Source organism: Melozone crissalis, unplaced genomic scaffold (assembly GCF_028551555.1).
Source record: "Melozone crissalis strain CALT ecotype California unplaced genomic scaffold, PUWL_Pcris_2 ptg000004l_1, whole genome shotgun sequence".
NCBI lineage: Eukaryota > Metazoa > Chordata > Aves > Passeriformes > Passerellidae > Melozone > Melozone crissalis.
Window position 1 is genome coordinate 45,930,089 of NW_026535782.1, and position 23,535 is coordinate 45,953,623.

General features: G+C 40.2%; 1 protein-coding gene across 1 annotated transcript in view; it reads right to left on the bottom strand.

Annotated features, from left to right (window-relative positions):
* Positions 1 to 23,535, bottom strand: part of CHST11 (carbohydrate sulfotransferase 11) — a 158,262-nt gene that overhangs the window by 77,413 nt on the left and 57,314 nt on the right. The window contains exon 2 of the mRNA XM_054277484.1: positions 16,836 to 16,921. Within this exon, the coding sequence (XP_054133459.1) occupies positions 16,836 to 16,921 (86 nt within the window). The remainder of the gene's footprint in view (positions 1 to 16,835; positions 16,922 to 23,535) is intronic.

Below are 23,535 nucleotides of genomic sequence, written 5' to 3' on the forward strand. Positions count from 1 at the left end.
GCTCTCACTGATGACTCCACAGACACCCTGGTATGCACAGAGTGCCTGTCTCCACATTAAAACTTAATGAACAGAGCAAGAACTATTGATCTTAGCTCCATTCTAAAAGGGCATATAAGCAGGACTTTTTTTCCCCCCATCAGGTCTTTATGTTCCTTACCTACTGAATAATCATGGATTTTAAATTTTACTAGATGCTAGTGCTCAAAAAACTCTTAATTTCACCAAAATCTTATTTTTCCCCCAGCTGCTGGCTTTTTGTATGACTGGCTTTTTGTTTTGGTTTTTTGGTTTTTTTTTACAGACATACTTAAATAAGTACATATGTGATGTTTCAAGACTAAAAAAAAAAACCAGCTTGGGAATCCTGGTGCTTGCACATTGTACGCCCGGGGAAGCAGCAAGTCTTAGTGGACCTTACGTTTTCCTTGGGATTTCAGCACTTGCAAGAACAGTCAAAGACTGATAATTCACGGAGCCAAACATTGCATGAAGTTGAATACTGCCTTTAACATGAACATACACTTGTCTTCGCTTAATTGAATGTATTTATAGGCTCTGACTGAGCAGGAGCTGAGTGTTTTGCTTCTGCACTGATCTGACCAAGCATCTCACATGCCAATGTAACAACTCACTGCGCACAGGCCTTCTCCACCCCAGGTGATGCTGACTGCCCTGAATCCCAGGCCTAGCTTTTAACACTGCTGGGTGTCCACCAAGACTGCTGTTAATGAACGGTTTAACTGCCTTCTAGAGTCCCTGAGTGAGATTTTCAAGTGCCCACATCCTAGGCACTTGGGAGTCTCAGAAAACCCATGGTATCAGTATCTCAGTCTTTTGGGAAAACCAACACGCAGTGACTATCTCTAATTATCTAATTATTCTAAAACCAATAGATGTTCCACTTCTTCCTGAGCTAAACAGATCTCAGGCATGATAAACACCTTTTTAAAGGTGCCTGGCCATCACTGAAGATGTTCTCATCCCCTGGGACTGTTTAGCTCTCTTTGGTGCAGCACAGCAGCAGCTCCTGAGTGCCAGCAAGCACAGGATCATGATGGAGCTCTGGAGAGCCCGTGTTTGCTGCTGGGGAAGGTGGGTGGTCACCATTTCTCCTCATACTTTAGACAGCTGGACCACAGAGCAGCACTTCCTGCAGTTGGACAGATCTTGCCTGGAAGGATGTGGCTAGAAGAATCTGTCCAGAAGCAAACCTCAGTCAGACACATCTGGATATTGCTGCTGCCTTGTAAGGACCTACAAAAAGGCACCCAAGGGGGGCTCCTTCCGGCCTACCCTCCTCTACCCTGAACCTGATGTAAGCCTCATGCCAGTGGAAAGTGGGGCAGAATGGATGCAGAACGATGCTGCCTGGATTTGGCAGACTAAGGCACCTAGGCAGCAGTCCTTCCCTGCTCAAGGAACTTCATAAAGCCTCCACAGCCACTGGAAGAAACAACTAAGCATCTGAGTCGAGCAGTTGAAGTGCTCCCTCCATTTCCTTTCCTCTGAGTGGAGACAGAAAAGGAAGCATTTTCTAAACCGCTTGAGTCCCTGTTGCCAATACTTAACAACCACAAACCTGGATGAATCACACACTTTTCTAACTGCAGTAACGAGGCTGGAAACTGACTTCAACCTAAGACACAAAAGTTTTTACCCTAAACCTAATATAATTCCAATAACAATCTATGCCACACTGCCTTAATATAAATGGCAGCTTAGACCAGATTTAGTAAGGGCCTATCATTTTTTTTGCTATGTTTCAACAAAAGAGAGGTCAATAGGTTAATTACCATAATCTATTTTTAGTTTTTGTGAAACTACATGAATAAGAATAAAATCAAGCTTGGCCTTTATGATGAGGAAAGAATGCCTTTCTGTGCATTTTTCTTTTAAAAATAGCTGAATATGGAAAGAAATTGAATTATTTGTTAAATGGATATGTTTGATAAGGGAATATTAATGCATTTTCCAATAATAAAAGTGAAGAATGCTGTTCCAGATAGACATTCCTTTTCATTTTTATTGCACAGACAGTGCTTGATTACAGTGTAGGGAAATGAACTGAAATAACAGATGTACTATTTTTTTGATAAGTAGTCAGAAGGGTATTTTACAGAATCTAAGAAGAGTTGGAAGGCAGATGATTCAAAGGATAATTGAAGAATGATATTTGAACAGGTTACATTTGTGCCCTCAGACATTAAACATTAGAGACTTTTTTAATTCTCAACATGGGAGTTCACATGCTGAAAAGCAAATGAACACAAGGAACAATTTTTTCAGAGAAATGCAGTAACTGCTGGTTAGCAAGAAGGGAATTTTCCACAACACTGGGAAATAGCAACATTTTATCTGAAGTTATTTAGAATATGCCAGATGTTATCCAGCTTAATATTCATCAACATTCGTTATGTTATAGTATAATATTTTCAGTAGTTTCAGAACAGAGATCAAAACCATTTCAGGGTAACACAGGCAATAGCAAGAATGGTGCAGAAACAGCTCCACGTGCAGGACTCTGACTCTCTAGCATTGGGACTCAGATGCAGAGGTCCTCTGCAGCCAGTTTTCACAGAGATCACAGCTGGCCCTTGCCTCTGGGGGCTGAGGTTTCTGGTGAAAGCTGTCAGGTGGGTGGCAATGCCCCCTCCCCCTCTGGATCAGGTCTACAAAAAGCATGAGCACCTCTATCCGCTACTACTGCTGCAAGCTGGGACTCCCTTGTCAGGCCATAAGGGATACTCAAGATAGGGACAGTACTTTATTCAAGTTACAACTTTGGTGTCAATTTTAATATCAGATTTCAGGGGGAAAAAAAGGTACCTTTCTAAGGGTTTCAGCCCTCAGTAATGTGTGCCCTGAACAGCAGGGCAGTCTCTTTAAAACCCCTGCAGGTCTCACACTTCCATATCCTGCTTAATAACAGAGCCCACATTAATACTTTTCAATAAAAACCAGATATATCATTTAGCGAATTTCAGTGGAGCACACGCCCTACATCCACATTATCAACATGTTAGTGCATCATGATTAATACTGTGCATTTCATGCCAGTTGAATTCTTAATGATTAGCCACTTAATTCTGAGCTGAAAAAATTACTCTTCCCATTGAGAAATACTTGTTTCAGCTCAAAGCTCAGCAGCTGGAGTACAGAAAACCATCTATAGTCAGTCATGCAAGTACATCTTGTGGAATCAAAACACAGGTTTACTAATGCGTATTTTGGATGCATAATGAAGCACTGGGCCTACAAAACCATCTCTTTTCAAGACTGGTACAAAAGCTGTTGGCAGCATTGAGCTCATCCCTAATTCAAAGACTTCAGCAGCAGCTGGGGCATGCACACACTCATGCTCATGTATTTGTGTGTGAGAAAGCAGATTGCCCTTGGTCCATAAAGGTCTTGACACAAACACTGGTTCTCCCTGAAGTCATTTAGATGAACACTTCAGACTCAGTATATATTGGAGGCTGCAGTGACAAAGATATATGTCAGAAAAATCAAATGGGCACATCTTAGATAATTATAGGAAGGAGCAAATACTTGGCTTGCCTTCAAGTAAGGAAGGAATTTCAGAGGTACATCACATGGCAGCTGTATAGTTTTGCTAGATGCCCAATTTACCTTGTAACCAGTAATTACACTTGTCATTTTTTATGATCAAAACACTATGCAGACAATAATTACACCACCAATGTGCCCCTGAGAAACAGATAAACAGGCAGAACTGCTACAGGCATTACAAGTGTATCAGAAAGACAACAACCTGATGACAAAAAGCACTAATGGCAGAGCCAGTATTAGGATGCATGGTGTGCTGATGGTGCAAACCAGCTCAGGCACTGGCTGAATATCCTGCAGCACGGCAGGAACAAGCCGCTACTGCAGTGACCCTGATGTGGCGCTGATTACTGTATCATCATTTAGATGGTGATTCAAGGAAAGTTTTAGTGCTGCCACACTCAGAGACACAGGCTGCAGTACGTAGGGCTGAGTATCGCTGAACAGATGGGAGATCTCCAGAAACTCAGTGTGGTATTTATAACACAATCGGAGCTGCTAACAGTGTGAGTGGAGCATTTTCCTAAGTCTCTGAAACTAAGGGACTGTCCCTAAGGCAACCTAAGCCACAGGGAATCTTTCTATTGTTCAGTAGCCACCGAATGAGACACCTCTTATGTGTGATACAAAGAGCTGCTCTGACATCTGGAAAAAGATCTCTGTTGACTTTCAAAATGCATCAGGCTATGTCATCACCTACATGCTGACCCACCATACAGTACAGTATTTAGATTTCTTATTCCATGTGGACTTGCAGCTTTGCAGTGAAACACACTCTAGCACTTCATTGTGTAAGAGATCTGAGGCTGATGTGTATGACAAGTGAAAAATCACAAGGGAGTGAGTTATTCCAGGAGACCACTGTGGTGTCCAGGAAATGTTACTTGGAGGAAAGTCAAAAACTGCTTCTCAGAGTTAATTTTACGAAACAAAGCAACAGTGGCTGACAAGTGTAATAGATATATAACTCCCAATTTCTAAATCAATGCACTTTCAGTGTCTGCGACTGTAGACTGAGTCCTTGCCTTTAGTTTTATCCTTGTTTGGCCACTACAATCACACTCCAAGCCCCATTTCTCCAAGACAGAACCCATGTGAAGAAACCACAGTCCCATATAAGCATGTTTTCTAAAGCCACACTGGCCAAGCCGAGTTGCATTCAAGCTACTTTCCTACCCCCTGTTCTTATTTCTCAGGCCTGATTTGTCAACATGCTTTTAACAGAGCTAAAGAAATCACAACAGCAAGTACCTGGTGCAGCCTGGTGAATGACCCAAGTTAGAGACCACCCATAGTTCTGTGACAGATCAACTGGAAACACACACAAATATCGACACCCCACGCACAAAGCCTTCTGCACAAAGCAAGAATCATTTCAATGTACAGCTTCCAAAGTAGGAGCAGCTTTAGCAGGAAAGGAAGCTTATTTAGGTAATTTTTGGATGCAGATATCAGATTGAATACATGGATTTTTATCATGTTGGCACTTACACAAGAACAACTTGTTAGTGACACGACAGATTTGGAACCCACACGACTGCAGGAGAGCCTTTAATAACAGATGAGACTACATTGCCAGTGGTGGTATAAAGAGATTCAGTGTCTTAGCAGATGATGCCTTCTGTCTTACTTCTTTAGTTGCAGATTTAATTACACTGATGTCATGAGAAGGAAAAATAAATTATTCATTAAACCTGCCTAAGAAATCATTCTTTTATCCCACGTATTTTGTTTCAAGATCATTTACACTTGGGTAAAAAGGCAGTTTTCTTCCTTCCGTGTCAATATTTTATATAGTAACTCACTTTACAGCCCAAGTGAAAATTGAAGTGGGTCTCTCAAAGAGGACCAGCACATGATACTCCATGCAAGGCACGAAGGTAATGCTTGAAGATTCCGCCAATCTTCCTGTGACAGATCAGTGGCTGTGTGATTGAAGGATCGTAAGCAGGATCAGGGAGAGATCTGTTACATTCCTTTTGAAAACAAACCCCTTCAATGCATTTACATCTCAGTGTCCCATGACTTCTTTAGAGGTTGTTAGAGGTGAAACCGTAGGTCTTGCACTATTTGTTTTCTAGCTCCTTCCATTTTCATAAACACCTGGCCTGTCATTACTTTGGTGACACACTTTCATGTTACTTCTACCAGCAAACAGATAAAACTTTTCTTTTATCTGGTTTGCTTTTGCACTAGTCGCCTAAAATAAACAAATAAGCAATAGTGCAATTTTCAGAGGGAAAAGTGTCTCCAAGTCATTCTTTCACTGTGTGGGTCCTCCACTTTCTGACAGTCAAGATCATAAATTGGCACAGTAAATTAATTTTTAAAAAATACTCATTTTTTTAAGATAAAAAATATGAATGGGAGAGGGAGACTGAGCAGAGCTGAAGTCTGAGAAGGATTGAAGCTGAGAAGGAGACTTCAGGGCTGGAGGAAATGGCAGAAAGGAATGGAAAGAACAGAGAAGTAGGTCTTGGCAAGAAGACAACCTTACCCCCCTGCACACAGCTACGACTTCAGCAACAGTTTATTACTCCAAGTTTACATGAAATAAAGAAGATAAAAGCAGCTGCAGAGAAAGCAGCAGGATCATTCCTATGCCTCCAGTGAGGCACCCTGCCCAGAGTAACTGAGCCCCATGAGGTTTAGGACCTGGAGATGCTCGCTGTGCGTGCTGCGCCCCTCATCACTCTGTCAGTGCAGAGTTGTCTGTGCTGTGACATTTCCTACCAAATGCACACAACCACACATTTGTACATGCATATTGCATTCATTTTTAGCATTACCCCAGAACCCCTGAGTTCCTGCCAGAGTCCAAGCCCTACCTGAGCTTGAAACTGTGCAGGGACAGAGACAAAAACATCTCTGCATCAGGTGGGGAGCTGAGCAGAGTGCCCATGTTCTTCAGATAAAGACCCAGATTAGCAGAAATTCATGCACAAATAAGAGTGTCATAGAAGAGGTGAGAAAAGCCTACAGATCCAGGGCTTACTCCCATAGTGACAGTGTGCTCCTGCCTGGAAAATGCAGTGTGAAAGGATTTGTTTTCAGGCTGTAAATACATGGCATTTAAGAATAAGAAAGTGCATGGATATGCTTTTTTAGGTCCAAAGTTATGAAAATTAAAGAACAAAAAACCTCTCCTGGGCTCAGAATAGTGACTTTATATAGAGATGTCACTGGTACAACAATCTCTTATAGAAAGAAAACGGTGCCTAATATTGCATATCTCACCTTCCCCACAGGAGCCTTTATTCAATTAACATTAGGTAAGATGTTACACTTTTGGAGAAGTACCAGTGATTTCAGCTTTTCCTTACTGGTTCAATGAAACATTTCTTTTCTCCTTCAGCCAAGCTTTTAATGAATATTTAATGTATCAAAATCAATGGAAAGCTAGGACTATGCATCTGCTCTCCAGATCTTTCATCCATGTATTGTCAGCCATGCTCAGATCACAAAATATGACACTAACTATATTGCTATGTAAATACAACTCCTTCAACCACTATTTCAGAAGTAAAATATATGCAAGGCAAAAGCCAAGTCTGACTTGAACAGATGAAACTACTCTCTCCTAGCTATAGAGATGTCTATGTTACTTGGACTCCCAATGTCAGTTCCCCGTGTCAGCTTGTACGTTCATCTTCTGTCCTCTAATTGAATTAATATTCACTTCCTCTTACTAATCCCCAGATGCTTGTCTGAAATTATCTAAGACACAGCTCACATTTACATAGAGAAAAGATTTATATTAAAGCATGAATTTGATAGCTACAGAGGTTGCTAATCTGCTGTGCAGTCAGGTGGTCTGACTGTGGGGATGTTCTGATTTTTTACTGTTTTTTTAAAATTTGGATATAATGTTTTGCTTTCAGCTCTCTGCTGGACAACACTCGGAATACTGTTCAGATGTGATTTAAGGTCGAAAAGAAAGGAACACTCCTTCCTGGATTTTCCGGGCACCAGAAATACACACCAATTTCAGTGCACTGTAAATTTTCCAACTCTCTTTGGTTTGGATGTATTTATTATACCACTACCAGGGCGGAAAAAAAAAGGGAAATCTTTTTGGCATAAGACCTTCAGTATTTTATAGTGCAATAGAATGTGTGGAATGATGAAAAGACAGGTAAAAAATTGCTCACAACTATAGCTCCTTTCTGAACCCCTGGATGAGACCTTTTAACTCGAATTTTGGCCTCTTTAGACCTTAGGAGTTTTGCTATCAATTTTCAATAGATTGAGTATCACTTTTATCCCAAGGTAATAAAATGATAGAAACATCTACACCGATAGCATGCTGGAAAACCTGGAATAAAAATCTATTCCTCCTTCCAAAGCAACTGCACAAAAGAATCACTGTGAAGGAAATAAAATTTTGCTTTCATTCTGCCCCCTGCATTTTGCCATTGCCTCATGAACATAGGGATGGTTCAAATACAAGATCCCATCCACACTAGAATATACAACTGCAACAGGTAAATAAACCAAGAATGACCTCCTTGAGTGGCCTCAGTATGATAGATACTACGTTATTTATAGAGGAAAAGGAGACATACACAATACAAACACTTTTTTTGTTCAAATGCTGTATAAGTATTGCCTTGTAAAAATACTTTTTTCTTACTTTTCTTTCCATACCTGCTCCATGTGAGTAAGAAGCAAGGTCTGAAAACTAGTGAATAAAAGCAGTTTAAGTGTGGCTGCCCAGATGATGATTACTGAAACAACCAATCTCTCAGTCTAATAATTAAACAAACCAATGTAAGGACAACAACCAGCAGCTGGGTGTTTCCCACGCATGGGGCACATGTCCTCTGTTTGCAAGGATTCAGACCCCAGTTCTGTGAGAGCACCCTGATCACTGGCAGGAATAGCCCAGGACCCTTCAGTTCGTGCTCTGGATTCAGGGAATTGTTAATTACTGCTGTCACAAGGGTTTGATGTCACCAAACAAGACTGTCAGGGCAAGGCAGAATTTCCTCCTTGTTTTACTAGATCAACAGACGAGCATACAAGGTCTTAAATCAGCCATGGTTGTTATTCTATTATATCCTCAGATCATCCTGACAGAGGCTTAATGTAGAGCCTACCAGCCTGAAATCCTCCTCATTTCTTCTGTTTAGTTTCAGAACGCATGACAGCATGAACAGGAGAGACTGAAGACACTCTCTGCACTGTGTCATCTGGATACATGACCTGCCCAGTCTGGGATGCACAACTGCATCATCTCAAATCTATCATTGCCCACATGCACACAACCCCTGTGAGATTAACTCCAAGCCAACCCAAGTGTTCACCACCTACCACAACTGGAAGAATGCAGCCCAAACTCACAACTGATTTCAGCCATCCACAAACTCTGTATTTTTCAGCTGACCTCTCTGCTCAGCCCTGTCCATAACACCATGGAGAGCAGACTCACTCCAGGGGAAGCCACTTCTTGTAGTGCACTAAGTGTGGATTGGACTGCAGCATCTGGCTTGACCCACCTTAGACTTCCCCACAAACTTCAACTAAACAAAAACTTCCTTAGAAAGTGCCCTTAAATAATTTGTGCTTGATTTGATGATTTACACACTTGTACAAAAACTCTACAGCCTGTCTCCCCACAGTACCATGAATTTCCTTAGTGTAGGAATCCCAAAAGGCACACTGGCTCCTGCAGCCACATCTTTCAAAAGGCAGTATGTTATGTTAATCTTGCTATGTCTGTGGCATTCACAGAGAAACATTCCCAAATTTCTCTGCATAAACAGTCAAGAAGATTATTGTACTTTTACTGAAGAAAGCTTTGTTAAGGTGCAGCTCATTACATTGTTGAGGTTAATTAATATTGTACAAAGTGAAAAAGTGAATGAATAATACATCTTGACATTACATACAATATCAATGGATATTATAGACCATTTTGTACAACTTGAGGTTCTGCATCAGATACAGTAAAGTCTGCAAAAATGGAACTTGTGGAATCTAATCTCTTGAAACTAATTGCAAATTTACCAACTTCTTCTGTCCCACCTTAAAATTAAAGTAAATAAGAATTACAAGTACCTGTAGACAGATTGTATGTCTATATTCTCTGATTTTCATAGTTACATCTATTGGGATACATTACAATCCCCCAGAGGAGAGAGAGGTTACAGCTGGGCTCTCAGGATTTAAAGAGATCATCTTGCCCTGTCACAAGTGGGCAACAACTCTGCTGCAGTTAAGAAACCTCTTCTACTAAAAGAATAAAAATACCCAACGCAGGGAAAAGAAGGCAGATGTTTAACCAAACACAGCTGCCTTCCTTCACGCAACTGAGAAAGCTGCCCCAAAACTACTAGCACCAGAAACAAGCAAGAGAGGCTACAGTTTACAAGGACTAGTCTGTAAACACTGGGATACAGCAACTTAACCACTGATACTGGAGCACTTGATGGTTTCAGATGCTTGGAGCACAGACAGAAAGGAGACACTGCTCTGCAGGGACCAGGAGCAGAAATCTGTGATCATTACAGACATCCTCCCATTGCCCTTTGCTTCCTCCAAACTGCCATATCCCCCTGCATTCTGAAGTATGATTACCCAGTTTTTCAGGTCCAAAACTTAAAACTGGGGAGGAAAAATGAGGAATTTTGTGCAGAGAAAGAGGCAGGCAAGGTGTCCCATCAGAATATTACTGAGTTCAGAGCAAGCATTTGACTGAACCAACATGGTTCAGATCTTCAGAGGTCGATTTGGAGACAATTAAACACAAAAAGCCACTGAATGGCACCAGGTTGGAGTGCTGAGTCCAGGTGTTCTCTCTACCCATCTGTCCAAGTTTTTGTCTAACAGAGAGCCCACATATTGCATACAGATAATTTTGAAAATCTGCACTATGCTCTTTCACCTCCACCACAAAAAATCCTTTTGGTTTTGGCCACGTCTCTTGCATTATTAAATCTTTCCTCTCATACTTTTATGCTTCCAGAAATCTTTTATAGTAAAACTCACATGCTCTCAAAAGAATGAAATACAAATCAAGGACTGGAGAAATTAATTTTTTTTTCTATCTGGGAAATCTGAGCTACTTTGAGTAACAGTATTTTCTTTCATTTCATGCAGGTAATGAGTCTTTTATTAAACACCGGTGCCCAAAAATTCATCCCAATGCACTGCAGGAACTTGAATGAGTATGTCCTGTGGATAATTCTAGCCTTGAGGGCTGGTAGTTACTGTACATACTTTTCTGATTAATTCCTCTTGACTTACAAAGGTATCCATCATGTCACAGTGAATGATCTATGAAGCACACCATACCTGAAACGCTCCCCTGTCCAAGTCATCTCCTCAGCATCTAAAACCAGCTCTTATCATTTGTAATCAGTAATTAACAACAAAGCATTCTCACAAGCGCAATTTTTCTACTAAGGTTAATGTAATATTTCATTCCAGGCCAGCTGCTGTTTTATGACTTCCAAGCACGACAGTAAGTAATGTCTCTCCATAAGAAGTCATCTATGGAATAAATCAATTATCTCCTCTTTCATCAGCAGTCATTTTGCTGTAGCAAATGAGGCTAATTACATATGAAGTTGTTGTTTACCAACAGGAGTAGGTACCTAAAGTCTGACATTGCACATCAACTGTTCTTCCTTATGTCTCCATGCTGTACTTTTCCCATTAAGGAGTTTTTAATTTATGATGAATCAAATACTGTGATTATGAGCCATACTTACCATCCTGTTATCATCTGCACAGATTTGCCTACAAAGATCAGCATCAACCAAACAACATATGTTCTCAGTACTGGTATAACTTTTGGGACACTACTTGCCCTCGATAAGGAGGGCATACATATTTATTACATACATATTTATTACTCAGTTGCAAAGCATCAATAACTTCTAACATACTGTTCTTTAGATAAACTGCACTATTTCTCATATTCAAAAATTCACTTCCCAGGACAACTATATGGCTGTCTCAAGGAAGAAATCTGAAACCCAGAACATATCTACACAAAAACTGGAGAAAAAATAATGGATAGCACTGGTGCACAGTGCTGGTGTAATTTTCTTGTCTTACTGGAATTGTCAAGTAACTCTAGAGATCTACTTTTTTTCACCCCTTTCTGACTGATAGACTGATATAGTAATTGTCAGTCATCTCAGGCTTTTCTTGCATGATATAGCTGACAAAAAAGCAAGTCCGGCTCAGGATGCTCATGATCCACAGGTTGTGCTCTGGAAGAGTATCATGAGTTTTTTATCTTTCTTGTAGTCTGGTCACTTGCTGCTGAAAAGAAACCACTAGGTGAACTGGACCTCTCATCCTATTCAATGACCTGGTCTTTGTCTGCTCTGTTCCTGAGAATGAGGATCCAGAGCACACTGAAACAAACTGCACAGTGCTCACAGCCTCAGACACACCAAGGACAGAAATAACAGGTCCTTAGCACTGGAACCTCTGATACAAAGTGCTGTGGATGATGTGCACACAGAGCTCAGACCACAAAGCTCACCACAAATCTCTGTCCAGGAATGGGTACAGCCCCCAGAGTCATCCTAGGGAGTGGAAATCAATTGAAGATAGCAAACTACAACCGCGGTGGGTGATGTGGGCTGAACTAGGCTAGGATTTGCTGATGCTACCCAGGCAGTCTAAGCCACAGATAATCACAGGGCAGCTCCCAAAATGCAGCATTTGTGGCCTGAAGAGACTGAGGATGTATAAACACTGTCTGCAAGGCAACAGTTCACTTACTTCCCTTCTCCTGGTGGGAAGGAGACAAGGGGGAAAAAATAGAATAAAAAATGGGTCATTTTGGAATGACCAGTTCATACAATTTCATAATGCAAAGGCAACAAACAGTTGGTCTACAGTTCTGACTCACGAGTTTTAGCAAATTACTAGACCTGGCTCCGGCTACACCAAAAGCAGACACCTAGAAATACCTCTCCTCAACAAAAAGAAATTGGCAAGCAGTGTGACCTTCAGCAAAACAGTCAGGTTGATTCATGAATTAAAGTTAGGCAATGTCAATGTCAAACTAGAAAGTGAAACAAACTTATCCTTGGATTTGGATCCTGATGGATACAGAACTTTACCTCTTCTATGTTCCTCTCAGAAGCCTAGACACTTAGACTAAGCAATGGTGCTATTTGCATTTAATGAAAATTAAATGGTAATCTTGACAACTAGAAGACAAAAATCTAACCTTAAATATGCAATTATTTCCCATTCCTCCAACATTTCTGTTTTGGTTTGAAACTTCTTGTAATTAAGTAGCACACCCTCTGTACCAAACAGATCAATGTTAACCATGAAAGTGTGAGCAGTGTTACCCAGTTCTGAACTTCTGGTGACTCCAGCTCATGGGCTGACCCACACTTATCTGTTTTTCTTGGAGCAGTGGGGCTGTACAAAGCTATGTAAATTACAAGACACAGTTGTATATGTTGTTTTCTAAGAATATGTCTTGCATGTATTTGTTTCCCCACATTCTTAAATTCTCGGGGTTTCATATGCAATGAAAACCCCACAAAATCTACCCAAGATAAAATGCGAGCTTGTGTAACATTCCTGCAGGGCCCTTCATCTGTGTTCAGTTACATCTAGATTCTCTCCTTTGCCATTTGTTGTGTGATTGAATCCTGTTTCTCTTTCCATTTATAATGATGTGGCTTTTTAATAAACTCATTAAATAAACAATCCATTTCAGCCCTCAAAATTTGCCACTGGTATTTCTGCAGCTTAGTACTAAACCTCCACCTAAAAAGGAAAGGCAAAACAACAGATAGTAAGGTCTGAGACATGCTGCACATCGCCTGCTGTGTATGAGCAGACCACAGCCTGGAAATCCACTTAGTCAGTGTAAATCCAGTTTGGTTATATTGACTTTTCTTTCCCTCATGGTATATTAGTGCTCATGAAAAATCTTGCAGTGAAAGCCCTAGAGAAGAAACCTTTTGTCCACAGACAAATGCACTTCCCATTTTCTGCTTTATTACCACAAGCAAAAGAGCAAATGTGCTATACTTTTACAATAATCACAAGGCCAGACACCCAGCTAAGGCATAGATCCCACATGGGCTTTGTAATGGACACTTTCTCAAGTCCTAATTCAAGTGCTATCTCCACCCACTTGTCCTCTCTTTCTCCACTGAACATAGCAACAATTAAGATTAACCCTCTGAAAATCTTACTACAATCCTAACCTTCAGCTCCTACAAACCACCCAATGACCCATTCAGTCACCTTCAGATCATTGCTACATTTGAATTTCCTGAAGACCAATCTTTATTTCTGCCTTTTTTTTTACTGTTATTATTTTTTTTCCCTTCTCTTCTTTTTCCCTTTCCTTTCTCTTTCCTTTTCACAATCATTCACAAGGCCAAAAAAATATTTAAGAGACAAATTATGGCATCTGCAAACAACTCAAGTAACCCTATAGAAGGAAAAACCAGGCCAGGATCAGAGAGGCTGTTATATGTCAACACATTAAATAACCACAGTCAAACTCTCAGCTGGTGGAAATCAACCTGTCTCCATCTGGTTTCATGAGGGCAGTGCAACTTGATATCAAACATGAGTAGAAAAAACTCACTCGGTAAACTACAGCAACTGAAATCCCAGTGAGTATTGACCCTATCTGACACCTATTTCAATCAATGACCAAACTCTCATGTCCCAGGCAGGGAACAGGCAGGAGCACACAGAACGCAAGGCAGAATGGGCCCTTAATACTTCTCAAATTTAAAGTTTCCTACCCTTTAAAAAAATCACAGCTACACCTAGCTTGTAGTAATCCAAAACCACAGCTTCAAGGCATCTTTCAGTGGCCTAAGTTTGGTGTTTAAATTACACATATTATTTTGAACTACGAATATCTGCTCAATCAACTCTGCTGCTGCTCTGAGGCAGCTAAGCTGAGTGCCAGAGAGTTTCTGTGATGGCACACACAGCCACTGGCACCTAGGACAGAAACATGGATTCACAACATCAGGAGTCCAAAAGGTTCTGGGAGTCAGAGGTTAAAGATCTAACTGTTTTCATCACTTAGATTAGTAAGAGAGATTTTGGCCAAAAATGTCTTCATAGAATCAAAGATTGGTTCGGGCTGGAAGGAACCTCAACGATCATCTTGTTCCAACTACCATGAGCAGGGACACCTTCCACTACAGCTTCCATCCAGCCTGGCCTTGTCTTCTTGCATATTTATTATATATTTGACTTCTGAGCTGACTACAAAAGACTGATTGCAACTGCTTCAGCAAGGAAACAAACATGAGAGATCTGCCCTCCATCTCCCCCCATCCTTGCAAGTACAGCTGAACCCTTGAGGAACAAGCACCCTCCTGCCAAAATATACAACAGTCTCTAATCTGCCGCCTTAAGAAAGGTGAGACAGAAGTCTCTTTGGGCACCAATGGAAAAAAAAAGATGAACTGTATATCTGATGAAGCATTCTAGGTGTCATCTCCAACCTGTTGTTTCCTCTGGCAGCCTCTGCTCACTGCCTTTTCTTGTTACTCTTTTCCCAGATTGCATATGCTCATTTGTCTGTCCCTCTGGTACTGAGGGCAGCATGCAAAGCCCCTTCCAAAAAAATCATGCACCAACTAAAAACAAAGAAAGAAACAAAAATTAAAAGCTTCATAAAATGGGTATCAGCAAGCTGATAGAAACACTTCTGCATAAAAAAATTTCAATAACATCAATAACAATAAATATCTTTAGTTTAACATCAGCCGCCAGAGCTACTGCACTCCCTCAAACATTGACATTGGCTGGCTCACAGGTGAGCCCAGAAAGGGATGCTAACAGCTCACTTGGTCAGGGTACACAGAAAGGAAGGAGCTGCCAGTTATGTCCCCCTGCTTCAGGAAGCTCAGGAAATCTTTTCAGTTGTCCAGGTTTGCAAGGGCTCTGGGATTATGGCCCTTCACTGGATGGGGATGTTTCTTTCCTACAGCTTGGCCTTTAATAATGTTAAAGGGCAAAAGGTCTTGACTGACACACAGCAGACCCCAGAGAGACCAATTACTCAGCCCGTCTCTTCTCCCTTACCTGCTCCTCTTAAACATCTGCAAAGAGTCTTTAAATTTGACCTGCAAATACTAATAGTTTTCCTTTGCAGCACTGGTTTGTTCCTCTTCAGGGTTTCTGCATGCGCTTCCCATTTATGCAATGCTGACTCCCATAATGGTCAATAAAGGGCAGTATAAGAGTATGACAAACTTATGTTCCCAGCCATGCCCAGAATTCGAATTGAATTAGAAAGTCAGCCTGTGTTCATAAAAACAACATTAACAAGCAAATGGAGCTTTACTGTGCTTTATAACCGATATCACATATCTTTGCATTGCTGTCAATTCTTTATGTAAATACTTTAAATCCCTCAGACTTTGTTTTGCACATGATACAGTGAGTGTCTTCATAATCAAATAGTATTTAAAACATTTATTGCCTTGTTAAATATAACAAGTTAGATTTACTGGGATAGTCACTTTCCCTAATAGCTAATTTAATAAAACTCAATCTATTCATTCATGGGTAAATATATAATAGGCGGTTGTTAAACTTTAATAAATATGTTTAATAGTCAGCTGGCATTTTCTCTCAATGGCAGCACTTCCTCTCAGTTGCCAACAGGAAATGCTTCTCCTGAATGTGCCAATTCAGCCCATATGTAGGGAATACATTGATCTAGAGGAGCAAACAGGAGTATGAATTTCAGGTAGTTTTCTTATGCTACTTGTCAAAAGAAGAGCAATAACTGAGGTCCTAGCCCTCATCAGGACAATCAGGTATTGAATAGCATACATGAGCTACAGTGTTTGTCTAGACTCCATACAAGCCACAGACCAGGACAAGAAAGGCAGCTAGCTATCTGAAAGTAATATAAATTATATTAATGTAATATTATGGCAATTCACAGTCTTACTGCACTCCTTGTCTCACGTAGATCATGTCACATTCTCTCACGCCACCCTGCCAGTCCATGTCAACACATTGCCTCAGCTTCTATCTAAGTATCTTTTTAAGGCTTTTGGGTACCTAAGAAAACATTTTGGAGGAGTCTGCATCATTAAACTAAAAGCCTTTAAAAATCAGGCTTTAACTTAAACTGTAGAATGTTATAGTAAACCCTGCATTATCCAGGATCAGTTCTCTCAAATGAAGGCAGCTGTTACATGCAAATAAGAAAACAACAAAATATCATCAAATGAGACTGCATTTGTATGCTGCATTGGGAAGCTTAATTATAGCCACAAGACACTCACCTGGGTGGGATTATACAGTTCCTGGAGTGGGCTCCTGGATCCCTTCCGACAGCAAATGTCCATCCCAAATGGATTTCTACGCATTACTGCAAGGGGAAATTGAAAATAGTACAGGTTAGCAACACTGGCTAGCAGAAAGCAATTGCAATACTTAGAGTAAGAAAAGATTTTTTGATCATAGATCATAGGATTCTAGACAGTGTTGTCACTTAACTCCTGATTTTCCTTTCCCTAGAAATTGTCTAAGAGCTAAATCCCTTATCTATTGTGGAAGTTACTGAAAATAAAAACTCTCTTATAAAAATTGTTATGCAACAACTCTCAGTTTGGGTGCACAAAAATTCAAGCATTGGGACCAATGCAACACAATTTTCAGCAGTGCCAGACACCTGCTTGTCTGATCATCAGGAAGGAGTCAGATGGATTCCTATAACCAGCACCTCTGAGAGGCAATATCTGAGCCTTTCTCTGCCTAAACACAGATGTATACAGGAACCTCATATTAAATTGTATGATTTTAAAGCTTTTGGCCTAGTTCTTCTGTTTCTCCTAGAACAGATACTAATCAGTACGTAACACACATACAATCAAACACTGCTGCCCTTCTTGCCACAATTTTGCTTTACATATTACAACTGGAAATTTTGACTGATCCACAGAACAACATGCACTCTGTTATACCATTAAAGGCGTGCTGGCTTTCAAACCAAAGGCTTTGTCAAAGGTCTGATCATGGAGCATTTTGGATGACAAATTTTTCAGGAGAGCTGTTGGCCTGAGCCCCAGCAGGGATGCAAACCATCAGCTTCAAGTTAGACCTCTGTGGCCATAAAACTCTGTAAGAAGACATTCAGCTCCACCGTCTATACTCAGGAGGAAAACAAGAGCTTGCTGTGCTTCTTATCTCACATGGCCCACTCTTCTGCCCCCAGGTTGCCCTGGGAAATATAGAAGGAGCATCAGGCTGTCAGACACCCACATCCAGCATTGCAGCATTTTGTCTCATCAACATTTGATTAAGACCTAACCAAAAAAAAAAGGGGAAAAGAGATGCTCCTGCTGGGAGCATCATGTTAAGCCAAGTCAGGCATGCTTTTATCATCTCACCACATTTTGTAACCAGAAACTATTGAAGCGTTCTAGAACAATGAGCTGCACCACTTGCAGACATGCTATCATGGGCTTCAAGCCAAGTCAGAGAATACAGCCCAGTAATGTTTTAATACTGAGACCTAATATCATAACTGATACATCAAGTAATATAAACCACAGAAAACTGTATACGGTCCAATCTGGAAACATAATTGATTCCTTCACTCACTCAATATCTATTTTCAATAGGAGGTAATTATCTAATAACATTCTGGGTTGCTTTTTTCCTAAGCAAACAGATTCCACAAGTCTTGTGGCAGGAGGCAGACATATTCAGTAAACAAACTGGCTTCAGTTTTCTTCACAATTAGGACAGTAATGTTAGTAGAGGCAATAATTTTATTTTACACATTTAAACACCAGATTAAATTCTGAGCATTTTTAGTGATGCAGACAAGTACTGCAATTCCTCCATTGTTGTGCTAATGTGTCTTTTTAAAAGATAACTTACAATGTGTTTTAGAAAATTAAAACTTAAGAAATGTTTTACAGTAACAGTCAGCTTCCAAAGCCTGGAAGTGGTTTTAGGAAGAAAATTTTGAAATGAGAATGTGAGATATCCAACAGCCATTCTAACTACAGAGCTCCTGTCCACCTTATGCCCCCTCCATGCTCTTGTACCAGAACTGTGTCCAGAGAAGCTTTCAAAATCATTTTGTAGCCCCTTCCTCAATAAAGAAACCTTTCCAAAATGAAGCCTTCTACTCCAAGGCAAAGCACATTAAAACACCACAGCAGGGGGAAAGGGAGAGGGGAACAGTTTAGTGTATACAGCTCATTAGACTGTGATAAGGTCCTGCAACACTGATGTTCTAAAATGAAGAATAACAAGAATTCTAGTGTGGTGTTCCTTAACTTGTTATTTCACTTTTAATTTCCATTAAATACAGTAAATAGTACAATGCATAAGTGTATCTATCGCTTCCTGCTTCACTTAGCCAGCAGGCATCAACACGTTATTTGCAGCAGTAACGGTAATAAAGATTAAATTATTTACGCAACATGAAAGATTTGTTTCCAGATGTAAATAGACAGTAGAAAAAGCTATCGCCCCAGCAAAAGCTAAATGCTAACGTAGAGCCTTAATCATAGAGGTGATTCAACCTTATTTTATCATTTCCAGTATTACTTGTTTTGTTTTTTCAATAAAGCTTTTAGAATCAGACTGTGGGGTTAGCATAGCAACACTGCACTTGGTTTCCTATTTATTGATTCCAGGAACAGCACTCCCTGATACAACTGTACACAGCACATCTGTGCACACCTGGAAAGTACTTGTGCCTGGAATTTTACTGCAGCATCAAGATAAAGGCAAATACTCCCCTTTGCTCAGCAGAAATCCCACCTGCACTGTTTGTACAACTGTCTTCAAGTGAATAACTATCAGGAATGTTTTTATATAGTCCAAAACACTTTCTAACATGTCTGTGGGCACATTTACCTCTCAGGGCTCCTACAACATGTTTTCTACTGTCTCAGCTTCTCTGAGGCAGTGCTTCATTATGCCAATGACAAAACCTATTGGGCCTGAACCTCACCTATAGCAATCTGCAGTAAGAAGAGCTGTAGTATGGAGCTCTACTAATTTTAACAACACTTTAGCTAAGGATCCATTACACCATTGTGGAAGTGAAAATTAAAAAATCAAGCCCTTTATCCTCACCAAATCTTATTAGCATAGTAAATATAACAATCTACATTTTATGGCTTGGGCTGATCTCCATACATAATTATGGTTAATTATAATCTAATGATAAGTACTGCACATGCATGGCTCCAAGAATCGTTCAAAAGATCACATTCAGACACACCAACAATGTGAAGCAGCTGACAAAGGATTTTAGAATTGTCTAGGTTGTAAAAGACCTATAAGATCAATAGCATTCCGCGCCTTTAATGATTCAAGAGTAGTGCTAACACTGCAAGGGCAGCAAGAACATGAATCCTCTGAATTTAGCCAGGAGTGTGAACAACTGGATGTATCGTGAGTTTGTTACTTAAATACAAGAGCTTTAAAAACAAGACCTTTGTTCCATCTCCAGGAATGATTTGTCAAAAATGCAGCCTTGGCCCATTTTGCTAAAATATGTGTGGAACCACTAGTTATGAATCTAATAAGGAAGTTTGTAGAGCATGCTATCTAGACACCAAATTTCAATTTCTCAAAAGAGGAAGATAAACAGCCCTGCATAATCAACACAACAATCAGCTGTGTATGCTCTGTATACATACAGGGGAGTGTGTAGGCCTTAAATCATCTCAGAACAGGAGCATCTGCGCACAGCTCCAGCTTCCAGAAAACTCCATTTAGATCCACCAATACCAACAGCAGGAATTTGACCAGTGAGTTACAGTGCACTTAGGACAAGAACACTGAAGATCATTCATATGGAAACATGTGAGCCATGCTTAATCTGTTACCTTTCCTTGGCAAGAAGGCATTACTAATGCACTTGGTAACCCTTCAAAGACCCTATCCTAGAATTGGCGACCTCTGGAGAAAATACTGAATGTAAGAAGCTGCATAAACATAATTTCTGCCTCTCCCTATCAGGAGCTACAAAAACTTGAGACAAGAGGACATGGTAGCACTTCTATTGGGAGATTACTGGCCTAAAATGAATGTGAACACTGCGATTACCTAGACAAAGTGAAAGGGGGTCAGGCAGAAATCATGAGATTCAAGATTTTTGAAGACTGAAAGCCATAAAAGGTCACCTTCTCACAAAGTGTCAGAAGGGCAAATCAAACATTTCTCCCAAGTCTGTGTGGGATTAAGTCCCAGAGGAGACTTTGCTGGAAGAGACACACAAAATAACTGCCACTTCTTCAGCACTGAGAGAGACAAACAAGTCATCTCTTCAAGGATGGGTGTCTGCATTCAGCAGCCATCTCTTTCACTACCAATCTACTATCTCATAGATGTCTGAAGCTCCAGTTCCCAAGACTTCTGTATATTAAAAGGTACCGGGCTGCTTTCTAGCAACTGCTGCCCTGCTTTGCAACATTTAATTTACATTGCTCTGACTACTCTAATTACTGGCATGATAACAAAAGCCAAATGTAAAAATTTTACCTCTGTTCACTGCCTCTTAATTTAAGTCTCATATTACCAATATTTGAGAAAAGTTCTGAGGACATATCAATATTTAACTTTTCATTACACTGGTCTAAAGCACAAAGAACAAAATTCCCTAATACAGCATTGCTTAAAGCTGACCTACATAATTCATTCCTCCTATTGGGATACAAGTTTTCTCTTGTAACTGATACGGAGGAGAAACAGTATGCACTGGCAGCAGCATGGTGAGACTCCAGTTGAGGATCAGATCCTGTTCTTTTTTAAAAGAAACAAATTCAATATATTCCTCTTTTTGGTCTGATTGATCTTCATTTTTGGTCTGATTTCTGCATGAGAGGCTGAAAATGGTTGCTTCTTTTGGCTGAAATACACTGCTCTCCAGCTAATCCACTGCTCTCCTCCTGCCCAACCACCCCTAATTTCAGGCCAAAGTAAATGCTTTCCATGGAGCATCTTCTTGACAGCAAAGAGCATAGTAGATTTTGCTTGACCCACTGGGTTAGGGCCAAACATTCACCTAAACATTCCTTACCCAACCTAGACAAAGAATCAGTGCCACTTGGTCATAGCAAGATAGCAGCACCAAAATGGTTACTTACACCTTTGCCATCTCTACCCATGTTTACACCAGCTACCACCTTTAAACTTCCTGAATTTTTAAGTCAAAGCAAAAATATATAATTATGCCCGTACTGAAAGTTGAGAGAGATTCTCTTCAGCTAAAGACCTGGACATGGTTTTTCTTGCATAGATTTCTGCTACAATCCCAAAGCAGCACAGAAAAGTACTTCTACTTGGTATATAGGATGAAGCATTGGAATACCTATCTCAATACTACACCAAACACCTTAACCACAGTGAGACATCCACAGCCCAATTGTAAACATTCTTCTGTAAATGGTATTATGAAACAATGCTCTGTCTGTACTGGCAAGAATTACACTCAAGGCAAGCTGGTCATATCTGAATACAAATCAAGCAAGGTTCAATCCAACAACATTTTGCACATCCAATGTTCTTGAAGCATGATAACAGCGCAGAGTTGAAGTAAGTGACCCAAAGAAGTAGCCCTTTCCCAGAGTTCCTCAGAGGTTTGGGACTGATTTTGCTTTTTTATTGTTCAATTTGGAATATCTTGTCTTGGAACATACCTTTTTGACAGTTAGCTAAAATCATGCTGAACAAGCTTGTGATTAGTAAACAGCTTGTACTGCTGCAGGAAAACGAGTCTTGCATAATGATTTACAACAGTTTGCTCTGCAAGACTTCAGCCAAGTTTAAACCACAGGCAAAACAGGAAACTCAGCAAAAGAAGTCTAACTCATTTCAAATGTCATTAAAATTCCTGGGCTCCCTTCTACAGAGTAATCAGGCTAAGCACACTGAATGATATGAAAGGGTTAATTTTTAATCAGCAACCAGAAACATGAGAAGTGAACGTAAAAGCTTAAATAAGGAGACTTTGAGATAGCTCTCTAGGCAATGATTTATGAACACTAATCTTTCAGCAGAGATTCACAAAGATCAATGAATTGATAGCAACATTTTGTGACATCTGGGGCCTTGTGCTTTGCTGCATTCGGCTCAGGATTTTAGACTAAATTATTGGTCCTTCATCTGAATACCACAGGTACAAGGATTTATGACTAAATTCTTGTCTGGCCTCCTTTGATTTCTTAAGGCAACACTGCAGCTTTCTTCCCTGGAGCTTGAGAGATCTATTTTTAGAAAGTCAAAATCAGATTAGGCATTGTATATAAGTATGCCAAAGTCTTAAACCCAGAGAATGCGACAATTCTTCTGTTTATCAATGGAGAAGAGATTTTACCTTACATCAGACTGTAACTACAGAAACAAGGATTTACTTAGCTTGAGAAACAAACAAAAATAAATACAATAAAAGCAAAGGACAAAAAAATAAAGAGATCACACCTTAGTGAAATGATTATAGCTAAGAAGAGCAGAAAAGCTCCAGATATGGGGCCAGGGACCAGCAAAGTAACAATCGTCACTTCCCAAGTCAGAAAAGTAGAGGCAAAGACCCTAAAAACTCCCGCTAAACCTATTAGTTGCTATGTTCTGAATCGTATTAGGAAGTGAGATTTCTATAAGCTACTCATTTAAGCTCCTACAATTACAGAGAGCCACACCTGCACAGGTGGACCAACCCAGGGGGCCCTGGAAGTGGCTCCTCTCCTTTCCACTGAGGAACAATCCTAAATGGTTGAGGTTACGTAAAATAAATCCTGGCACGAGTAAGGAAATTCATCTCAACATTTGTTTCTTGGCTCTAATCACTAATTACAAAAGTTGTAAATGCCCTCCAAAGAATCAAGAGATATCTAGTTCCTTTTTGCTTTAGACAGTTTTCCAGAAACAAATTTGTATTTTATCCTGTTTGTTCTCAGATTAGCATGGGGATGAATTTAATTGGGCACAGTGGGGAAGTTAATATCCTTGGGTGAA